At 42.5% G+C, this 23,546-nt stretch overlaps 1 protein-coding gene across 2 annotated transcripts in view; it reads right to left on the bottom strand.

Moving 5' to 3' along the window:
* LOC121616014 (receptor tyrosine-protein kinase erbB-4-like) overlaps positions 1-23,546 on the bottom strand; it is a 306,370-nt gene that overhangs the window by 148,704 nt on the left and 134,120 nt on the right. For both annotated transcript variants that reach the window (XM_041950597.1, XM_041950598.1), the window contains exon 2: positions 17,928-18,079. In XM_041950597.1, coding sequence (XP_041806531.1) covers positions 17,928-18,079 — 152 coding nt within the window. The remainder of the gene's footprint in view (positions 1-17,927; positions 18,080-23,546) is intronic.

Below are 23,546 nucleotides of genomic sequence, written 5' to 3'. Positions count from 1 at the left end.
CATCTGCGTTGGGACTGTTCGGGTGAGGCAGCCATTATTCAATTATGCCGCACATATCGGCAACGAGGCAAGTCTTAATCCAAGAGTAATCACTTCCCCACGCTCCCCTACTACGAGCTGATGTGAGGGAGGAGGGTACTGCGGTGGGAGGTAGTCCTAGATCTATCTAGCCCATGGTTAGCTCCTTAATCAGGCCCGGGAACCAAATCCCCTCGGTGTTCTAAACTTATCTGGCAGTATAAGAGAATTATGCACTGCGACTAAAGTTTACAATAATTTTGTGGTACAATGCTGGCGAACCAGTATGTGTCATGATTCCAGCTTCATGTTTGATTCCCCAGCCTTTCCACAACTACTTGTCTTGTCTGCGTTCAGACGAAGAAGCTAGGTGCTAGAGCTAGGTTTTACTTGCTTACAGCTGACAGATTGTAGGAATAACAATGAACGCACGTGTACAACATCGCACCATAAATAGGAAAGCAACTCCTCATAGTTAAATAATACGTAAGGACTCAGATGACCTTTAATGCTTGAGAAATGATGATGCCTAATGCTCTCTGGCTTTGAGTGCTGTTCTAAGATTATAGGATATATGAGAGGTGAAGGACCTGGGCCTCGTGGGTAAACTTCTCATCAGTGCTGAGACACAAACACCTTAATTGCAGAGGCACTTAAGTGTGATTGGTTCAGAATGGATTCCCCTTTTGGAGATATCACTAACAGTTTCACCCACCAACCAACTGCTATGTGTGCTGTGAGGTTTCTTTCCGCTGATCAGCGTAGGGAATGAAAGCTTTTCCTCCTCCTGTATGACGATTTGATGCTAAACGATTAAAAAGACCACAGACTTGGTTAATAAATGGCTCCTTGTGTGTTTACCGCGCACCATAAAAATAAGTCTCATATTTCAAGGAACTCGGTGTTTTCCACGTGACGCATCAAACAGACCATGTGTTCCATTTTTACTCACAAAACAAGTGGCCAGCACACACTGTACGTTCCTTTCCCCCCCTTTATCAACTTTTAGTTCAACAACAGTCTGTTTTCAGCCCTGAGCAAGGAGAGAAGATGAAATAGAGGGCTCTCTCTCCCTAACAGCTGATTATATTTCTGCTTTGATCTACAGCGGCCATCCCCTAACCATTCTCTAAGAGTTTGGACCTAGCATAACACAACAAAAACAACACCCACGGCCCTGGGAATAAACGCACTCCATTGTGCCCTTCACTGCATATTTCAGTGTGGCATTCTAAAGAGCGCCTGCAGGAGTTTTAAATCATCTGCTGTACGGTCTCCTCTCTATAGGGCACATTTACTTTCTATTTGGACATTGGCATTTTAACACAGAAACAGAAAACATGCTCAAACTGAGGTCTTCTGGGAACCTTTAGGGCATTCCAGCGGGGGCCGAGAAGCGAATGTGAATGTGACAGCACGAATTCCACGTTTCACTCACACCCCTGTACAGAACTGTAAAACTTTAAAACAGTTGAGAATCCTTCCTCTGAAAGTTTTTCTTCTAAAAAGTTTATAATGTGAAAACAGTACAATGCTGCTCCTTGACATAAGCAAAACTTTAACTTTAAAAGGTGACCTGTAAAATCTTAAAAAAGCGAGAGAAAAAATGCCAGACCCCCGACATGATGACTCAATTATTTTAGCAAATGACAATGTTTTACCATGAGTCATTTTTACCTATTTTGGCTGCATTTAAGTGACATACCAACCACCCTCTGGGAGTGCTTTGCTGCTCTTAGCATCATCAAATTAGAAGTCTAGTCAGACACTTCGGTGCAGGGGGGGGTTTGTCACACAGCAGTTCTGTTACTTCAGTCGTCCACTAGTACCCCAGTGGGACTGTTAAGTGTTGCTGTGGGGGAGCCTCGGCCACGCTTAATGGCCCTAACAGCATTATTAGCTAATAAAGGTTGATGGGCCTCATGACTCAATAAATTTAGGAGGACAGGAGAAGAGGACAGAAGAAGAAGAAGCAGTGGCCGTGTTAAGGTGAGGTTTCAGTCTGGGAATTTATGCATCTCCCTTGTTTTGCACTAATGCACAACCTGCATAGGGATCATGGTAGGACTTGCTTGTATAAAAAGTTGGCGTTTTGTCTGTTAAAGTCTGAGAATTTGTAAAAATGCTATTCTAAAATTCAACTCCTTTCCAGTCGTGGAATATTTGCCTGCAAAATTCAAAACTGCCGGCTCAAAGCAACAAAAACGAACACTGTCACAGTTTGAATTGGTGGGGTTCAGTTGTAATAACTGCTGTGGTGCATTTGCCCGAGGAATTCAGGGTTTTTCCTGGAACGGGACATTTTTTGCCACCAGAATGTCATAAAACTCAGGATTACTGCAAATGGTCTTCTGAATTTGAAACACTTTCAGCTCAGCTTTCAAAGAGAATACATCTTCATCCCAGCGCGTGTCACAAAGAGCGAATGCACATTTGTTCACAAATTTCCACTGATTTTGAAGACCTTCATGCCACCTCAAATTGTATTTTGCATTGTACTGTGCAGATGAAGGGTGACAGCATAACACATTTTCTGTGGAGGAAGTGGGATTTTGCTGCGGGAGCTGCAAACACAAAACCTGAAGGAATTAGAGAATGCTTTCTGCTGGAGTGCTGCCATTCTTTTTAGAAATCTTTTTAGCTACTCAAAGGATTCAACTCACTCACAAACTTGTTTAGCAGGCTGCTTATCATTCGCTGTTAGACTGTGTATGTGAAATATAAATTATCTGTCTGTACATGAGATCAAGACAAAGGCATAGTCTGTAAGGAAAGCAGTGGTGGAATGTAACTAGGTGCATTCACTAAAGCACAGATTTGAGGTACTTCTACTGCTGAATATTTATAGATTGATGCTAATGCATTTGTAGTTTTACTGAAGTCAAAGTTTGAATGCAGGGCTTTTACTTATAGTATTTTTCCACTGTAGTGTTGCTATTTTCACTTTGGGTAAAAGATTTGAGTTTTTCATAAATGCATTGCTCGTTTACCGTGGCCGACACCGGGCCAAAACACTTCCGTGAGGCCTCGGGTGCCATTTCAAAAACACATCCGAAAATACAAAACAAATACAAGAAGTACAAGAAGTCCTGCAAATGAAAAAATGTGCTTTAAAATGTCAAAACAAATACACTGACATCATGTGTGATGCAAGTACAGAAATGGTATAGAGTGCAAACACAGAACCTCAGAAAACAAATGCCACAGAAAAATGCTACTTATCCATTCAACACAACGGAAGTTCTCCAGGCCTCTAGGGGGAGCGCTAAGCGGAACAGCCTGGTTTCAAGCCCAGAGAGAGAGAGACCAGACAGGAGAGTATTTGTATTTGTTTTGGATTTCATTTGTGTTTCTGAATTACCTGATTTCTCAAGCTGTTGCAGTTTCTCCGAATGGAAATGTTTCGGTTTTCTCTTGACCTCGCACACGTTGGTGCTATGAACTAGAATCTGTTACTGCCCCTCAATAATCAGTATGTGTGTCTACTTTCTAAAAATACCCTCTTTACTCTTTTCCAACAGAAAAAAATATTTTGACCTAATAAATGTGGATAAAGGTGGAGGAATTAAAGGTGGAAAATAATGTGACAGGTTAGACAACGTGTCTGCCAAAAATTGCTTGAAAAAAATGCCCTCATTATATCTCGTCTTGTCTGAGTTAAGTGATGGCCCAATAAAACAAGTGTGAGAGTGGAAGAGAAATAGGTGATGTGGCCTGTTATTCTGACCACAGAGGAAATCTTGGAAATTGAAGATAAAGGTCTTGCTCTCTCCACAGGGAACCAAGGAATCAGTTTTCTGACCCACTTGGCTGTCCTCTCTTTCTCTCACACACACATACACGCACACACAGCAACAGCGTGGCTGTCTCCAGCCCTTGGAGTTTTATTTGGCAGCCAGACCTATCAGCATCTCTAAGAATTAAACAAACCCAGATAACAATCATGTTTAATTAAGATGTTGAAGTGTTATGGTGGTATTAGAGCAGAACACTTTGAACTGATGTCATTCTCTGAGTGTTGCTTGCAACAAAGAAAAGTGACATCCTGCGTTTGTGCTAATGAAACTCCCAGAATATGGAAGGACTTTTAATCCTGCAAAATGAAGACAGATGCTGGTGGCAGAGGTTTCTCAGCACCCTCGCACCCTGATGCAACTAACTATGATATATACTGTATGGCTGCGTGTTAATGTGCTCACGTGTGCCTTCGAGATTGCCATCTCACCTTTTGAGAATCACAAAAACGAGGTAAAACGTTTACAGTAATTGTACTGCTAAGTTTGATCTCATTCATCTTTACCGTGCAGTTAATAGTTTCTTTTGTGTAGCAAAAGCCACATGTAAATGCAGCTCTGCTCAACAACTTTACAAGTAGACTCGGGGGGCAATCACCCCAGAGGGGGCAGTCGCCCACGTGTCTGGAAAAAACGCTGCAAAAGTGTCCTCTTGGATGCCCTAATGGTAGATAAAACATGATGAAGTGTCCTTTACTGTGACACAATGTGCAAGAAAGCGTGTTAAAGTGTGCTTTACGGTGCCCTTCCGGTGCAGAAAATGTGATGCAGGACCATATAGTAGTTATGCTTGAAATCTGAGCTACAAAATAAAACAGTTCTAATCATAGCTATGGGTTTGAGAGGTTTATCACCATAAATGCAGCATGACTTTCTGCGTGCTGGTACACCATGGCATGCATGCTTTTTATTTTTTCACCCCATCCCCTCACACAGCCTGATCAGCTCCGATCATCAGAGTCCCTTTTCAAGACTTACAGTCTTTAGTGAGCGAGGCCAGTGAGCCAGCATGCACATAACCTGGATCCTGGAACTGATACACCTTCGTATAATCAGACCTCATTAATGTTATCAGTTCCACCTGTGCTGTTCCTGCTTTGACATGTCAAAATGTCTGCTGTGAAAAAGGCAAATCTATTTATGGTAATTGCAGAACTTTTCAACGTTTTTTTCCATTTTGGTAAAAAAGAGAAAATGTTTCGAAAAGTCAAGTTAGTCTGTTCAAAGGTAGAAAAAAAAATCTGTGCTTTTTGTGCAATGTTTTCCTGCCCTCACTAGACAGCAGCTGCTGCGACACACTACACGACACCATACATGCATGTGTGTCTTTGTGAGAGAATGTGGGTGTAGGGAGGCTTATTGTTGAGTAGCTGGGACATGGGGGAGAAAGTTGGAAGATGTTACCAGAGTAGAAAATGATGAATATTTTAATTCTTTTAATGGACATATCCTGTATGAGAACCTACAGTAGTTCATAGGAGGGAAGTTAACTAGATCAAAACCAGAAACTGGAGCTGTGGCAGGGATCCTGTGTGGTTTTAAGAGTGCTCATGCAATGCGAGGTCTTCACATTAATCCATAATAGCTGACTGAGTTTGTTTCTCTGTCTCAAGGACGGCCTGAGCTTGACCACACTTGGAGCTGGTTGGTATTCATTGTCATAAAGGGCTTTGTCTTGCCAACTTTGGGGCTTGGTCAGATACTGCGGTTGAACGATGGTCTGTGTGACCACGCTAACCACTAGCCCTAACCAAAACCTAACCCGAACCCTGGGAACATAGGACCCAATGGACATAGGACCCTGGGAACATAGGACCCAATGGACATAGGACCCTGGGAACATCGGAGCCTGGGAACAAAGGAATGACTCCTTGGAGGAAGGTTTGGCAAACGCACAATGAATTTGTAATCAAACAGCATGATATCCATATCAGATGCCAACAGCACCAATAGACTATATCTGGAATATCCCGAATTACCAGCTTCCTGACAAACCATCCTAACCCCCATCCCCCAACACATTATTCTACCACCGTGTCTTCATTCATCTTCACTTCTGTGTTTCTGTCTCTCTTTCTTTTCATTGGCTCATCTCTTGCTCCTTTTTGGAACTTGCCCACACTGTGCACTGTAGATGCCAGTGACAGAGCCGTAAAGTCATAGCAATTTTCACTTCCAAGATACTTGTGCACAGAGCTAGACAAAAACCTACGTAATTACAGCAGTAGTCAGTGGTACATTAGTGATAAAGACATGATGGCTCACATGGGTGGAGCTGCCACTGTTAGTCACAAAGCATTCATTTCGTGGTAAAAACTGCAATTACACTAAAAGAGACTCTCTTTCCAATTCTCTATCTCTTGTTCTGTTTCTTTATGTTTCCTTTTTTCCATACACTTTCTCTCTCCTCTTCCCCATATCATTTGCCGCCCCTTTATCTGCACTATGTCAATGTCAGGCAATGGCATTATCTGCATAAAACAGTATTATCTACTCAATGAGCAATTAAGTTATTCTCTCGTCTGCTTGGAGGAAGAATCGGAATCATTCTGAATAGAACAAAAAAAAAAAAAAAGCTTTTCCTCCCCCACCACCACCTCTGCCACATTTGTGTCTTGTGGTCTAATAGGAGGCTTCTTTTGTGGATCCCCCTAGGATGACACAGCAGTGCTTTTGGAAGAAAGATAGTAGGAACAATGGAGTCTCCTGTTGCAATTGTCTTAGAGACAGTAGGCTTGTCTATGGTAGGCCTTGTGTCGATAATAAAGCCCTTATTTACCCCAGTCCCAACAAATCATGCCTGCACTAATTGATCAAAATGCCCACAAAGTGAGGGAGGCTGAGCGATTATGCTGCTAAAGTTCCTGTGTGTAGGATTTAGGGGGGTCTACTGGCAGAAATGTGATAAATAATATTCATAATTATGTTTTCTTTAAAATGAGCTCTTTGTATCTGTAGAGACGGAGTTCGCCATGTTGGACCACCATGTTTCTACAGTGGTCCAGAATGGACAAACCCAATGGCTCTCGAGAGGGCCTTTCACGTTTAGGAGAGGGTGAGACAAGAGGTGTTCACTTGGTTGCAGTCTGCAACCGTACCACCAGATGCCACTAAATCCTACGCACTGGACCTTTAAACAAGCTAAGCAAGGATTACTCATTAGCGCTGTGTGGAACACACAGAGGCGGGGGGGATTATTATTCAGGAGGTCTATGAAAATGTGAAGCATACACGAGTACACAAAAGGAGAAATTACTGACTTACTTAGACAATTAAGCTGAGAGTAATGGACCGAGGATAGAAGTGAGAACTATAAGAAAATCTAGATCATGAGTGAAACTGTAAAAGTGGTGTTTAATAACGGTTCAGAAATAAATGTCCTGTAGCATACAAATTAATATACCCAGATCAGAAAATATAATAAGTTACATAAGCTCTAAACTATAAATTAATATACCCTTTGTTCAGGTAGCAGAACAATTTATTGATTGGCTAATTGATTGCAGATTTACCTAATGGCTCCCATTCAGGCTTTATGTTTGTAATAACAAGTTAGTGATTGGATTCTGAGACGGTCAGCATAAAGGTCTGTGGAGAGGGGGCTGTGGAAGAAGCTGAGGGATCAACAGCGCATTGGCTGTCTATGTTAATTCAACACTACAATGCAGTCAGCACACTCAGGACCGACAGTGAACTGCAGAAATGAGCTGAACAAATTATATAGAAAGAAGTGTGTGCTAGAGGGCAACAACAACAGAAAAAATGCAACTGTGTACTTTTATGTGTTATCAGTGTTGCAGTATAACTGGATAGTGATCTATGGTTGGAGCAACAGAGTTGGTGTAAGAAGATGATGAAGTAAGATAGAGATATGTGACTCTGGGGTGAAATTAAGGGTCTCATAAACAGCAATGAGCCAGCACTGTGCTGAGAATAAGCTGACTCACCAACTTTGTTCTCTCTCATCACCTGGTGTTCTTAGAAAAAAATGAAGTAGCCTTAAAAAGAAAATGACTTGATCCGACTAATCAAAAATTGAGTATGTTCCCAACAGCGATACATCATTCAGGTCCAGTACCTTATATGCCTTAATTTTAAATAGAGACTATGATGAATCATAAGTATTTTAGAAATATCAGATATCAATGGCTTGTATATAAAAATCACCTTGTATTGTCCAGACGTACATACAAAAGGCCACTAGCCAGGGACAGAAAGTGATACTTTGCTTGTCTTTGACACTTTGTTTTCGAGTTAATTTGGCTTGCAAGGGTCAGCGACCCCGACCGCAACACCCTCCTACCCACCACCCATCCCCCCACCCAATCTCTGGCTATTTATTCCCAAAACCCAGTGGTGAAATTGGCTGAGGGCTAATCAACATTTAGCTCCTCCAAGTGTGTTATTACACAGCAATTGATGGATGGTACAATTACACCCTGTGTCACTTAGCTAAATGGCTATGTAATCCTAATGAGTTTTTATTCAAACACTGACTAGTTAGCGCAAGGAGAGCTGAGGGTGGGCAGAGAGAAGAAGGAAGGACGGAACAACTGAAGGAAGCAAAAAGAGAAAATAAGAACGAAGGAAAGGCAGAGGGATTGAGGTTGAATAAGATAATTGGGTAACATGAAGAATGTGTGTTGCTCTGGTTGACAGGATGGGAAACACAGCCTGGGTGGTTAAGATGCTGAGTGCTTTTCCGCCTGAATTTGAATGTAATCAGGAGAGCGATTGTAGAGTTCACCTCCCTTTATAGACTGTGCAATTAACATTTGCATTTTTATTAACTGCAGCAATGAAGTTTCCCAACCCAACCTGTTTTAGCTACCTAACCCTAACCATTCCTTTATTGATTTGCCATAACCATAAACCCAACCCTACCCATACATATACTACTGTTTTAAAGTTGCCATGTGCAGATATTGTTAAAAGCCAGAATTTTAAAAACGTTAACGGGTTAAGGACAGGGTGGGATTAGGTCATAAATAACTCAATTAAAACCAAATATAAACAAGCAAACAGAGTTGTGAATACTTATTATTTAGGGTGTTGGATGCAAACGTAATGTCTTATTTTTGCATGGAGTAATTCATTATATAATATTCTGCATTTCATTAGTTTTAAGGTAAGTATTGTGTAATGTGGTTTAGATAATGTGGAAGTCAATGCTTTATAGTAATCCTAACAACACAAGCAGATTATTTCTAAAGGAAAATTCATATTGGTCGATGAACACACTATATTTTCACTTAATGTGTGACCAAAAGCTCTTATTAAACTAAAACCCAGTCAGCTCTTTGCAACGGCATGTTTCTACAGTGGCAAACAATGGACACACCAAACACTGGCTCTTGAGAGTGACTTTCAATTTTTTGCAGCACTGTAGGGGAGATTGAGGCGAGGGGTATTCAGTTGGTTGCAATCTGCACTGCTAGACGGCACTAAATCCTACAACACCTTAAAATATTTCTGTCAGACAACACATAGTACAGCTGGAAGTACAGGCTAAGACAGGGACAGCGAGAGAGACGAAACCATGATGATCACATAGTGACCTTGATGCAACATGGGTCAACTGGCACATGCACACACACACTGTGGCTTAAACAGCACTATGGGTGTTAGAAATTCAAGATCGCCATCACAAGGTTGTGAATTTCAATCCCTGCTCAGTCGGACAAATATGGCCGGAGAATGAGAATGAGTATGCTGACTTCCACGCCTCACCCTGCAGCTTGCACGGCTGAGCTGCCCTTGAGCAAGAAACCTTGCTTCTCCAGCATAAACAACCAAAGAAGGTACAAAGTTTCAACAATAGGAAAAAAAAAAAGATGGAGAGAATAATAAAATGACAACCAAGCACGGATATGACAGAGTCTCACCCACAAGGTTCCTTATTATTATGCACAGACTCACCAATGCAGCTTGAATGCATAAGAAGTGTGTGTTAGGGCTAGGGGTCTAAATAAAGCCAAAGAGAATTCAATGTGCTGGAGGCTGTTTTCTGTAAATGCTGTCATCAATAAGGTGTTGTTAATGAGGAGGATGGAGTCTGGTTCCAGCGGAACTATTGCACTCAGGCCATCAGATCCTTAACACCAGCGCTTCCTTGAAAAGGACTCCCTCATCTAAGTCGCACTGTGGGGAAATTGATTTGGATCCTCCAGAGAAGTTGGTCTATATCATTCACCTTTTTTTTTTTTTTTTGGCCAGCTGCAGCGAGAGGCAGATATGAAGTTTGAAAGGCATCAGAGAAGCAGGGTGGGCTATTGTCATGCCCCGGTTCTGCTTCTCCTCTCCACTGCCTCTCTATTCAGTCTGCCACTGCTCTGTTACGATAAGTACTATCACCTCTGGTTTGGGTGTGTTTGCGAGTGTGTGCGCGCGTGTGCAGTGTAGTAAGAGTCTCATGCATCTAATGCACCGTCTACTCCAAGACAGAGGGATTTTTTTTTCTTTAAACTTGGCCCAGTGCAGTTTCTCCTTCTGAGCATGACTCTGTTTTCACGCTCTTATTGCACATGACCACCAAATGATCAGAAGCTACTGATGCAGGCACGGTCAGGTATAATACTTGAAATAAAAACAGCTGAATGTGTGTTTCTATGTTTGTGGCTACCACTTGTGTCCAAGTGCAGACTTCCATTCCAAACAATTTGCTGAAATCTGCCAAATGTGCTTTTCAGGAGGACAATTCTGCTGTTACTTGACAACAATGTGCAACACAGATAAGCATCCCATACCTCCAGCAACAAAATATTCTAGATATAATAAACATTTTGACAGAAATAATGGTTGGAACTCTCCGAAGGCACAGAAAAATACATTACCAAAATTGGAGGCCTTTTGCAGTTTATTTGTATATTTAGCCCTTACACCATCTTCACCATGTAGCACTGCAAATATTATTGACAATGACAGCATTTTCAGACAGAATGCAATTTCAGCAATGCTGGTACACTAAAGCAATTAGTTTAACTGTGAATGCTTCACAATTTTATTTTCTTTTTTCACTTGAGAAATCTAATATATGAAGACTTGTTGAAAGAGACAAGACGTGACAAAAACAAACGTTTCTGACTCTGAGTCTGGGTGTTTTGAGTGCTCAGGTTTTGGTGTCCATGTATCCGAGTCATTGATTTCTTTTAATTATGCTTACGATCACGCAGCCACATGATGGACAGGGACAAGTAGAGTACTCCACTTGTCGGGACATGACTCACTGGGTTATGGTTTACAGAGGTACGTTTCATTTACCAGAGAGGAAAAATGCACATGTTTTCTCATTTTGTTCCACCTTCTATGTTGTTATGACTTCCATACTTTAAAATTTTAACTTAACATCACGGAAATTACCAGGTCATAATTACAGAATGCATATCTTTTCCTTTAGTGGGTGCGATGTGCTTCCATAGTGGCAAAATGTAGAATAAGTTTCATCAGTCTGAGGGCAGTGCAGCAGCAGTTTTCTGCCCTCTGTGATCCAGTACAGATTTCCTTTTTTACAGTAAGTATCATTACAGAACAGGTCAGCACAGCTGCCGGGTTGGATATGTGTCTATTTTGCTGATTTCCCCTTGCTGCCCTCCATAGTGCTGTAGGTCAATACAAATGGTAAATGTGTATTGGCTCATTTAAAGGGATGGCAAATAGAGGCAACCAGAGGAAAGTTTTCTTTCTTTCTTTTCTTTTTTTTTTCTAAACACAGACATTTAACCTCTCAATATCTGTTATTCTCATTCCATTGGTTTATCAGTCCAGATCATTTTTAAAAGACGGGCAGAGAAAATGAAATGGGCGGACCAACAGTGGGAAGGAGAGCAAGAAAATGTATCTGTCAGTCAAACAGGGAGGTTTTCCCCTGCGCATAAACACACACGTGCACTTACTTACGGTCAGATAAAACCAACTGCTTCAGTCAATTTGAGAAAGGGTGGGTTTAAAATGAATGGCGAAATGGCAGTGAAAAGGTTTTCAGATGTCACATTTCCTATCAACAACAACGCTTACACAGTCTCACATATATGCACACACATAAATATAAATGTATAGAAATACCAACAAACACGGCACATCATCAACTTCTGACAATCATCCACTGCTTCTTTCACAAGCAAACAAATGGAGAATCATTAATTTTCAGGCGGCGCGTTGACTGAAAGCAATTCATTTGGCGACTGTTGCAGGTGGGAGAAGAAACATGGGGCACTGAAATGCTGCTATTAGGGAAACACTAAAAAATAAAATACACTGAGCTTTATGGGTGATAGAAGAGGGTGCACAATGGAGATCACACCCTAGACCAGACTTGAAGGTCTTAAGGCGGATTTGGCTCGGGTTCAGACTTCTCTTTGGCTGCCGCTGTACATGACGAAAATGTAAGAAAGGAGAAATGTAAAAAGTAAGCTGCAGAAAATCACTTCAGTTATCGGTAAGGAAAAGATTTCTAGGGATTCTTCAACTTCCTTTGTCCCCGCCAAAGCGTGCTCCTCTTCTCTGCTTTCAAACTAGTTCCTGGTCAAACTCTTTCACCCCATTTTCCCTCTCTAACCTTTCTCCTTAGGATTTCTTTCTCTCAATGGTCTCACTTCCCACCCCACACTGTCCTTCTTCATGTCAAATTAAAGTGATGGAAATGAACTTGAGGGGACGCTAATTGCAATTGTCAATCCAATCTAGGTCGGGCCTGAAAGACAGGGGCTCCCCAGCACTTCATCAGTCTTCATTAATATTGAAGGAGTTTGCTGAGGAGCAGGGGCCCAACGTAATCTGCACTCATCTTACAGTGCATCAACAATTAGGAAGCTGGGGAGGGCACCAATGGTGCCTGAGGGACAAATATGCCAGTCAAGAAGAAGTATGAAGGAAGATGTCAGAAGACGGGGACAGAGTGCAGGAATAGATGCTGCTTTCAAATGCTATGGGAAATTGCATGGGAAGGCAGCTTCATATGAAACTTTTTTTGTAAACTACATAAAAGAGCCTGGTAACGGTATAGATGGCAGCAGTAACTATTTTAACATTCAATTTCCTTTTTTTTAAATTTACAGAATTTTACCTTTTCATGCATGAATAGCAATAAGACTTCAATGAATGAATAAACATGTGTAATGAGGTGTTTGCTGATCTACTGTGTAGTATTATATTTGTACTGCTGTTGCGTTACACTTTATAATTAGCAGCTGACATAATCAGAATTTGTATTCTTTTTTTATCGCCCCTGCACGCATAAATTGTAGCTCTGATATATTTCTGACAGGCACCTGAAGGCGGCATAATGTTAATTTGTTAGGTCGACTCAGTCACAATTTATGAACCAGCAATCAGTCTGTCATTGTGAGCACAGTTACAATTTGAAAGGCAGCGTATATCAAAATAAAAGTGGTGAGGGAAGGAAGATGGACTGATGATTTGTCATGAATCAATGACCCTGCCGCATACACACACACACAGTCAGTACAAGTGCCGGCTGGTCATGCCACAACAGGGTTTTCAGATGGCTGTTGCCCACAGACCCAGATGGTCAGTCCACCTCCTCTGGCAAGACAAACCTATGCTTTACCATGTGAGCTATACAAAGAGATGCATCAGTTCAGTTTATAGACTGTTGTAGTTTTTTCCCCGCAGTAAAATCCAGTATCTGGAGGGAGGAGAGGCAGCCCCTCGCAGTGTCTCAGTGAGTAAAATTAAACTTTAGCTAAATCCTCTGTGTCAAAATCGGGCTCTTAATCCTCCTTCAATTTGCAAGCAGCATAATCGCAAACTTTTTTTTTCATTCTTAATAATTTTTCAAAACTTCCTTCTTTGTATAACCTTGGTTTTGCTGCTACCACTGATGAACTCGCTCTGCACCTTGTTGCATAATTTTTCTGTGACCGCTCTTGCTCCGACTCTCCTAGCGGGCGTGTTCTGTGTTTGTGCTGCGGAACAAAACATCTGATCATGGCCTCTGAGGTGACTGTCAACATAACAGCATAGAAAAGCAGCTACGACTGTACTCTACAGCTTAAATGCTTACTTCAAAACTTGCATTGCCTGTGTTATTCAAGGAGGTGATTCCCTTTAGCAAATCGATTGCTCAACCCCAAAATCCATATGAACCCATAATTGACTAAAGTAAAAGCTGGGTAAAGGCAACTGGGACTGAAAGCAAAGAGAGGGAGGACGCTACTTCTGCCTATATTTCCTCTCTCTAAGCTACTCTCTCTGCCACAGAAAACTACTGAATTAGAAGGGGGCAGCCCCTCTGACCGGGGTTTGGGTGGAGTGGACAGTTATGGGGCAGCATGGTGATCGCTGCTGAATCCTAAAATCTAACAGGGGGGCTGTTTTAGAGGGGATATGACCTGCAGCGGCCTGTAACCTTCGACGCGTCGGGGGGTGGCCTAAAGCAGGAGAATGCAAAAGCCACAAGGACAAAGCAGGAAGGAAAAGAAATCAATGAAATACAACTAAGTTGTGTTTATTATTTAAGTAGTTTGCCTCAATTCAAAGGTACATTTTAAGGATATAGTTTGTGGTTGTGCTGTACTAGACCGCATTACATTGAGAGCTATTCATAATATTATTTGGTAGATCAATACCTTATGAGAAAAGACAAAAATTTCCTGGAAAAGCTAGTGATGAATGTACTGCGAGAAAGAAGGTTGGTTGCGAAGAAGGTATTCTTATCTTAACCATCTGTAATGCAAGTTGTTTGTTGTCTGGACTTTTAGCTTCATCTACGTTTTCTCTGCTCTTTTCTTTCGCTAGTAACAAGCCTGGTCTTATTCCCAGAGCGTCAGATACTGCCAGATATTGTCACCCCCTTCAGCAATTTATGCAGACTCACAAAGTAAGCGTCTGTAAGAGCTATCAACTGACTACACTGTAAACCCACCTGCGGTAGTATTTGATGCCCAGAGCAAGGTGATTTAGTATAAAGAGCAAGAAAGGTCTGTTGGAAACATTAAATGTTATGTGTGAATGATAATTCAGTAATTTATTTGCAACTACAGGGACTGAGGTGGGGAGTCAGTGAATTGGCGATGGGCTGCTAAGCAATCTGATCACCACATTAATATTGAGGGGAAAATTACATGTTTACTAATGGTTGCAATGGCAAGACAAACAATCCAATCTGACTGTGTGGCTGTGAGTTCCTACTGAGACTGGGAAGAGGGGAGGAGAGGGAAAAATGAATATTTCATGATCACAGATCCCGTTTATGAGTGCGCGCGAGAAAGTGACACGAGGGAAAAGACAGACGCCAGAGTGTGTGTTTGCTTTTGTCCCGTTCAGAGGAAAAAAATGGTTGCGCGAAAATATGTTGAGCTGGGTGCAGCTTCCATCTCAGTTTCTGAAGGTGCGTGCACTCAGTTCGTGAATGTATGTTTCGGTTATAATATGAGAGGAAGATCAAAGCTTATGTGGCTTTAGGAGTAATTTAAACATTGAGAAGGTCAACACTGCGTGTGGTTAAAGCTCACTGTTGGGCTGCTGGGTGGAATGTGCATATATGAGAGTGGGGAAAAGCCTCAGTGCTGAAATGCAGTTATTAATCACAGTGCGAGCGCTGATTCATCTGTCGTGGAGGCAGTTTGGAAGATGGACTCTATTTACTGCTAAAGCTGTTTGAGAGGCTTTGGGAGGCAGCCATCAATCTCTTGGCTATCTTGAAAAGAAGGAGCCAATGCACAGGCATCAGTTTCAATCACCTCCCAGAGACAGGTGGTATGGTAAGCTGCTGCACAATACTTTTTTCTTCTTCACTCCTTCCTTTCTTCTCCACCTCAAGGTGAAGTCTTTCCCACCCTGGGGAACCATGTTATTAATGTGTTTTATCATAATAATAATAACATCCCCTAAAAATACACACTGCACCCTGCCCCCTTTGCTCCCTTGCTGTTTGGCACCCTGTGTTCCTAATTAGCATGTTCAATTAGCCAATGTTAATTGCCAACCACGGAGAGGTGGAGGAACCTGGCAAGTTGGCGCCACAGGGAGCCCTTTTGTAAATGAGCGGTGGTGGAATGTAGAAGCGGGCAGGTAGAGAGGGGATTGCAGCCGAAAGCATCTTTAACCTCAACCTGCAAAGAACTGCCTTTCAGTAATGTTAGCTTGTACGAACGAGACATTGCAAGACGCAAAGCAGAAAACTTCGGAGTGCGAATGCTGTTTTTAAAGTACAAATTTGTTCTGTGTAGTTAAACAACAATCACACTTGGTTTTTGAACTGCATCTCTCCCCCATTCCATCTTTTTTTCATTTGAGTCAGTGGGGCCTATTACCTCTGCAGGGGTCTAATGGTAGCACATTACCATCCATCGCTCCCTCTTTCTTAATATCATCTTGTTTTTGTTTTGCGTCACAGGGGGTCTTGTCAGTGTTGCTCTGCACAATGTGGAACACTTAATGGCTCTGTTTCATTTTGCTGCTTTGATCAGTCCTGATCTGTTGGTCCATACACAGTGAATGCACATGGGAAAACCAGCTGTCCCATTGCTTTCACCTGATGTACACAAATCACCTCTCCATAGTAACTTTAAATCCTTGCTGTTAGGAGCAAAATATGAAAACACTCTGCAGAGCCTCTGCAGCCCACTTCATTCACACGGAAATACTGGCCCATTAATGCAGTCAGCACTTTAGCGTAACAACAGGGGGGCTCCCCAACCCCCCAGACAGAGTGGAATCAATTGGAGTTGGATGGCGTTAGACTGCAGAGTGCAGCCTGAATGGTCTAGGGTGATGTTCTTGAGAAGTGGAGGGTCAACAAAGGTCAACAATAACAGCTGATTTCACAAAAGAACAGGCTTTTTTCTCTCTCTCTACGAATTTCACTACAGTAACTTCTCTTGCCTCCCTCTGACCTCTCATTACCACACTATTACAGCTCCGGCCCCCCTGAAGGGCCGGGGCCGTCATCACCTGACACTGTGTGTGTGTGTGTGTGTGTGTGTGTGTGTGTGTGTGTGTGTATGCATCAAACCAAAATGGAATTTAAGCAGCTCCTTCACCCAAAACAACATCAGAGTACAGCGTTCACCTCAGCCTCCTCTCATTCATTTACTACAACCAGCTGCTGCTCATAGATGGTGTTACAAATACTGCTAACACGTGTCATATCTGCATCTCAAACAGCCTGAATCGGTTGACTCATATCCTCAGTTTAGGAATGAAGTGATTATAAAAATTGCACATAAATATCTGAACATTTTCTGAAGGCTTTCCGGAAGGTAGGCATTCGTGTGCAGTGCCACAGCACTTCTCGTTCTCTCTGCCTGTGAATCGCGTATCATCAAAAGGGGGATTAGCCGGATCAGGTTATTTGGATTTTGATTATTCTGCGCGTCAGACCACAATAGTACGAGTGTACAATCAGCTAGACACTGGGAAAAGAGAGGACGTCTGATTACCCCTGATTGGAAGAACTTTCCGTACCGCTTATCCCTGGCTATGTAGATACTGATCTGCGTGTTGATTGGTTGAGAGGGATCTGAGCTGAAGGTATTCTCTGGGCAACAAGGTCAAATTAGAAGAGAGCAATGACAAAGTCCAGTCTGAACTTTTCAGTCAGATTTAGATAATTGGACAAACCATGCGAGGTGGGGATGTTTGGATGGTTATTCTTACGTACCGATAACCAGAGACATCGTAGAAATGACTGTGATCATCATAACCAGTGTTAAAAAAACCTTACAATGTTTGTTCCAAATAATTTAGCCACAGTCACTTTAACCAAACAAAGCACGGAGGTGTGTGTTATCCTTGTGCGGACATATCAGTATGGCTGGGATTTGGTTGTACCAGTTTGTAAAAGAAAAATGACTCTAAATGCAGTGAAAAAAAAAAAAATCATTTTCAGCCAGGGTTCTGTGATGGTTTTCACTAGGCATCTCAATTAAGGGGATTAATTATTGACTCACTGTCATTAATGATTTGAGCACTACAAATACATGTATAGTCTGTCTACTTGGTGCACACCAAGCCTGAAGGGATAACTTTGCATCTGTTCGTGTAAGCTGAGGCCTTCAGTGGATGTAGCCCCAAACAGTTATTGTGTACTGAATAACCTTGTTGTTGTTCCAATAAAGTCTGCAACCAGTTTATTAAAATAATCATTTTGCTTACTCTGAGGAAGGTGAGGTCCCGACTGCGGTCGATGCTCGTGATCTCGAGGTTGCCCATTACGACTTCGCAGTTCTCGTAGTACTTCCTCAGGGTGCGGTACTGCTGATCCAGGTCCGACAGCGTGCTCAGCTTGTTCTCTGTGCCAGCACATACTGGGAAAATAAGGGACAGAGGGACAAGATGATGTTAATATATTAGATATAGCAGGGTTTGGTTTAGAAAGTGACTAAAAAAAAACAGCTTGAACATTGATCATAAATCAACCTTGACAAGATGTGAATGTAGTCTTTAAAGACCAGCAGCCAACCAGAAATAGTTCCAAACTTTGCTTTATTGTAGAAATTAAAGGACGATATGGGAAGAGGGATTTCATATATTCATGTGCCAGACCTGTGGCCTAAAAATCATTTGGAGAGTAATTTTGGAGTGTAAACATGAGCCCGTGGACACTGAGCAGCAGCACCTGCTCGGCTGGCCTGGTCATGTCAGACTAGGAAGTCACTGGACCCCCACTGGACCTCAGCCTCGCCTCACATCGCCCCTCGGGGCACCCGGCTCACATGAAAGCTCTTTAGCGGCTAGCTGGGCTGCTCACTTGACAAGTAATTAAACAGACCCGTTTCAACCCATCACACAACCTTGCCCAACCCCCTTGTGACGACAAAAGCCATCTGTCCAATCAGCTGTTGCTCCCCACTCCAGCATGAACACACACACACACACACACAAACACATGGATTGATAGACACAGACCGTGTTGAGTCTGTGTGGAATCAGCTTTGTATATAGACCAAAACGGCAAACCAGCAACAAATTGTTCTTTTGAAGCGTTGTAATTTAGTTTCATTTGTATTGCTATGGCGGTGTGGTTTCTCCCACCCACACCGTCTTGATGACAGAGGTGCCATCAGTGTGACAGAGGGGTGGCAGGTCCTTCCCTGGTTCTTGTCACACTGTCACCCATGAGCTGTTACCTCTCTCGCTGAACACCTCCACCCTGAAAGATCCACTGACGCTTTGCATTTTAATCCAAGATCCCTTTCACCCCCTACTATACACTACACTGTGCTTTCCTTTTTAAACCCCCCACCCCCCTCAATTCAACCTGAATGTTTGCAATCTACCCTCTTGGCTAGCAATAAACTAGGCCAAACTCATTTACCCTTTTTCTCCACACAGGCGTTCAGTGGCAAAATCTTTCAATTCTATTTCCTATTTACTCCCCTCCATTACAGCACAGATACATATGGGAGAAGGAGGACTCTGCCTCGAGGCAACACAGGCTGTAAAGACAAATGGGACTGTGGATAAACACTTCCACATCTAAGCAGATATTAGATAAGTGGAGCTATTCCGATGTGGCCTGGACAACACCTGCACGAGCCGGTGGTGATTAGCTTGGTTTCACATAGCATAACGTGCTGCTCAGGAAAGATATATGGCAGACCTGGGTGTTTTCAATAACAGTTAGCGTGGGCTGGAGGGGAGCGGGGTGGATGGTGGGGGGGTCATAAAGTGAGGATAGGTGTAATAAACTGTTATTGCACCCTTGGGGCAGGGCGCTGAGATCAGAGGACAGGGGCATTGTGGCATGATGTGTGGTGAAATTTACTTTTTTATACCCATTTGCGTCCTGGAGCGTGCCGTCAGTGAGCCTGCCGACTTTTGAAACGTCTCTAAGGTAAATCTATATGTTTTTCCTTTTGTTGTTGTTGTTGTTTTCTTCCACTTGTGATTTCTAATGAAACACTATGAAATCCTATAGCTGCACGAGCTCGAGGTGGTTCTGACTGCCAAGTGAACCACAACAAAACCATCTGTGCTGTGTGGGGCGTATATGGAGGAGGTGCGAACTGTTGCAGGTTTACTGCAAAGCTTGGTGATCCCACTGGTGATATGTCTGCATGTGTGTGCATGTGTGGGCAGGCTGTAAATAATAGACCTCTGGATGTACCCCCCTCCCCACATGATCGAATCCATTTGTCTCCATGCTCAGTATGTTACATCTGAGCCTGAATATCACAGAAAAGGTTGTATAAAGCTCAGTCTCTGGCCTTTTTATTGGCACGGCTCGCCTTCCCAGGACGACATGCTATAAGACACTGAGCCGTCGACTGTTTAACGCACTGCCTGTAATGCAGAAACAGACTGCAAGAACAAATGAATCTTCTTATGTTTAAAACTTGCGGCTGTTCTGTAAAACAGAGCCCATCTCATCTGTTTGATGGATTTCACTCCTCGGCCCACTAAAAGCGCAGAATGTCAATGAGATTCAATGTCTCTCTTCCATGTATGTTGTATTTTTGCGCGTGTGAGAAAATTGATTTAATTTGTTTGCAAGGAATTTCTTCTCAGTGGTGATGGATGAAGACAACGAATCATAATAATTCAGGTTTTTCCAATATATGTAATTAATGAGAAGATTTTGAGACGATGGGGTGAAATGCTCCATTTATATGGTCTAGAAGATGATTTACTTTTCTTTTCCTGCAGTGCTTTGACAAAGACAGCAAGCTTGTGAGTAGCCTCTTTTATCATCTCGTTCATTTTTAAATGTTTACAAAAATATAGAGCATGAATAAGGCAAAATTGCATATATCAAATGTTTAGTAATAACAGTTCTAGATAGATAGATAGATTAAAGGCTATCGTTATGTGAGTGAAAAACCCAGACTTTCCATTTCCTATGAAAATGAAAGACATTCTCTCTCGCTCTCTATCCATCTATCTTTTCTCACAAATCAGTCGCTAACTTTCCGAGGGACAGATGGGTTGGTAGCTGGTTCTAAATGACTTCCATGCAGCCTCCATGTGTCTCCAACAGACAACCAACCGCCAGACAAGACCAGAAAGCACCCATCACTGTCTCTGACACACATCACGGTGTCACAGTCGGCCATAGAAGAAATGCAAACAGTGAGTTCTTTACATTAAAACAAGTAATTGTTTAAATGTTTGCAAAGAGATTGAAGTGCCCCAGAGCTGCATTTTTGAAGCATCCCAGAGCCGCATTTTCATCAATCTTAATTTCATAAATATCCTCATCAGGATTACATAGGCACTGCATCGCTGTGGTTTCTGCTCCCTGGCCAATTCATTTCATAGGTAACGCACACAACAACTTCATCAATAGTGCCTTGTGCGATTATTGAATGCCTATAAAGCTGGCGAGTCTCTGAGGTTTATAGGCTCCAGCCAGGGAAGCCAGCAAAAGGTCACCCCAATAGCCAGTAACTGACTGAATTAAATAAAGTTGCAAATGTCACTTCCATAAGTAAACACTGTCAATAGCTGAGCTTGCCTAACGTGCCCTGAATAAACAGGAGGACTTTGTAGAAGCTGCACTCAAACACTGCCTCACACAGGACAAAAATACTGCCTCTTCTGTCAGGCACGCCGAATAAAAAGTGCCACATCTGAGGTCGGAGCTGTCCTTTGTCCCCTAATGGCCCCCAGATGAGCTTTGCTGGCTAAGTATGAGTTACAAGCCACTGCTTCCGACGGTAATCATTGCCCAGATTATTGTCCATCTGCTGAGCGGCTTAATAAGCATCAGAAACAATAACTAGATGAGTGTTCGTGATGACGGCACAGTCGAGTAACGCTAACCTCTCGCTGCCCTCCGAGCTCTGGTCACCTACCGACCAATGCTGTCGCTGTCTCCATATGGTCGACCATAAATTAGCATTCATGCTGGTGCACACAGTCCCAACACCTTGTGGGAGTTTTCCCACAAGGTGTTGGGAGTTTTCACATTACAAATTCAACTAATAAGTGGTCCATGGGTACGAGTAGCACATTTCCCGTATTGTTCAGTCTTGCTGTCCTCATGAACCCATTTTCTTGCAGCAGGCAGCTGTAAACAAGCTCTGACAAACAGACTGCACATTACCTGCCACCAGTGGGTAAATAAAGACATACATTTAGTTCACAGTGTATTTTTGGTCTTAATGATGCTGTGATTTTAATTTGTATTCTTGTTGATGTATTAATAAGGTCCCCAGGAAGACTAGCAACCGCTCTGCGTAAGCTAATGGGATTCCTTTAACAAAGAATAAAGAGCAATATGATCTCAGTTTCCTGCTTTCCTTGACAACGTCAAGCTAATCCTGCAGCAAAATGAAAAACAGCAAAACCAGATTTTTCCAATGCAAATGTGAGCAATAACCCATGTAAAATATATATGCACCGAGCGGAAAGTGTGTATTTGCCTTCCATTACATCCTTATTGAATTGCATTACATGTCATACACACACACCCCTTTTTTATGTATCATTACTTTTTGTATCATTATCTTTCGTTATTAAACTCTCATTCACTCTCATGCTTTCTAATATGCCAGGTGTGACAGGGTGCTCAGCGATACCGTGCTTGTAAATTAGAATCCCGGTGTTGCAGGAAGCGAAACAGAAGGAGGGAGTGGAAGTTTTGAGTGGAAGCATGCAAACAGTAATCAGGCTGCCACTGATAACACACTACTGTCACCTGTGTCTGTGCGTACGTGTGGGTGTGTTTGTTGTTGCTGTTGTAACTGCTGCCGTGAAAGCAGAAAATGAACACTACGTATTTTCTAATTCAGCCATTCAGGGAGTCGCCAGGAAGATTTTTGTCGGGAAACCCGGAAAACCAGTAAGTCCGATGCCTAAAAAGTATGAAGGCAGCCCATCCACTTACTCTCTCTCACCACCTTTTTCTTTGTATCTCTGTGGAATTTAGTCTCCAGACAAGAAAAATCCATCCAAGCCACAGGAGAGTGATTGGCCGACACTGACACATACCTCATTACCTCAAATCCACTTGCTGCTCCTTCTCGAAGGAAGGCGCTGCAGACAGTAGTTCTGGAGTAAAAGCCTTCTAGGCCCCACACTCACCAGTACGTGTGAGCATGTGTCCGAATGTGCACATATGACCCTCAGTTTTAGCTTGTAACACACACAAGTGCGTTGACCAAACTGAGTTACTTTGCAGGAAACAATTCACCATGCAAGTTTTACTCCAAACTCTGTTCCAGCTCCACCAAATTCAATTTGGAATAATGAGGCTCTGGGGATGAGGCACTGTGGCTTCATTTTAATGCTTTTTGGCTGTTGCCAGGTGAGTTTATAAAAATGCAAGTTTCAGTTCAAATGAAATATTTGCAAAGACATGAAGGAATTTACATGTGAGGAACTTAGATAATAGTGTCAGAAGCTGGGGAAGTGTCTACAGCATGAAGTGGCCTTTGCCTACACGATTTAAAACAGCCAACCAGTCTGCTTGATTTTTTTCCCCTTCATTATTTAAGATTGGTTTGTGAGTTGCCATTGCGACCACTTGTTAAATACAATTACAGAAAATACAGTTTGGCAGCGATGACTGATGGAGCTGTTTTCCAACCATTGATTTTGTGTCGTTTATTCTGGGGAGATTACAGAGAACTGAGAGGCTTTGAATGAGCACGTTTAGGAAAGCGAGCAGCGACCTGAAAACTATGGTTGTTGGTGATAAGTGAGCTTCCCTGGTCGCTTTTCTTACACAGGGTTATGACACAAACACAAAGCAGCGACTACATCATAAGCAGAAATTGAGGAGAACTCAGCATTCATGCAGTTCCATCCTGACTGGTTATTGAGCATAAA

The sequence above is a fragment of the Chelmon rostratus genome, chromosome 13 (genome assembly GCF_017976325.1).
Source record: "Chelmon rostratus isolate fCheRos1 chromosome 13, fCheRos1.pri, whole genome shotgun sequence".
Taxonomy (NCBI): Eukaryota; Metazoa; Chordata; class Actinopteri; order Chaetodontiformes; family Chaetodontidae; genus Chelmon; species Chelmon rostratus.
Note: the sequence above shows the minus strand (reverse complement) of the source record. Positions and strands in the feature narration are given on the sequence as shown.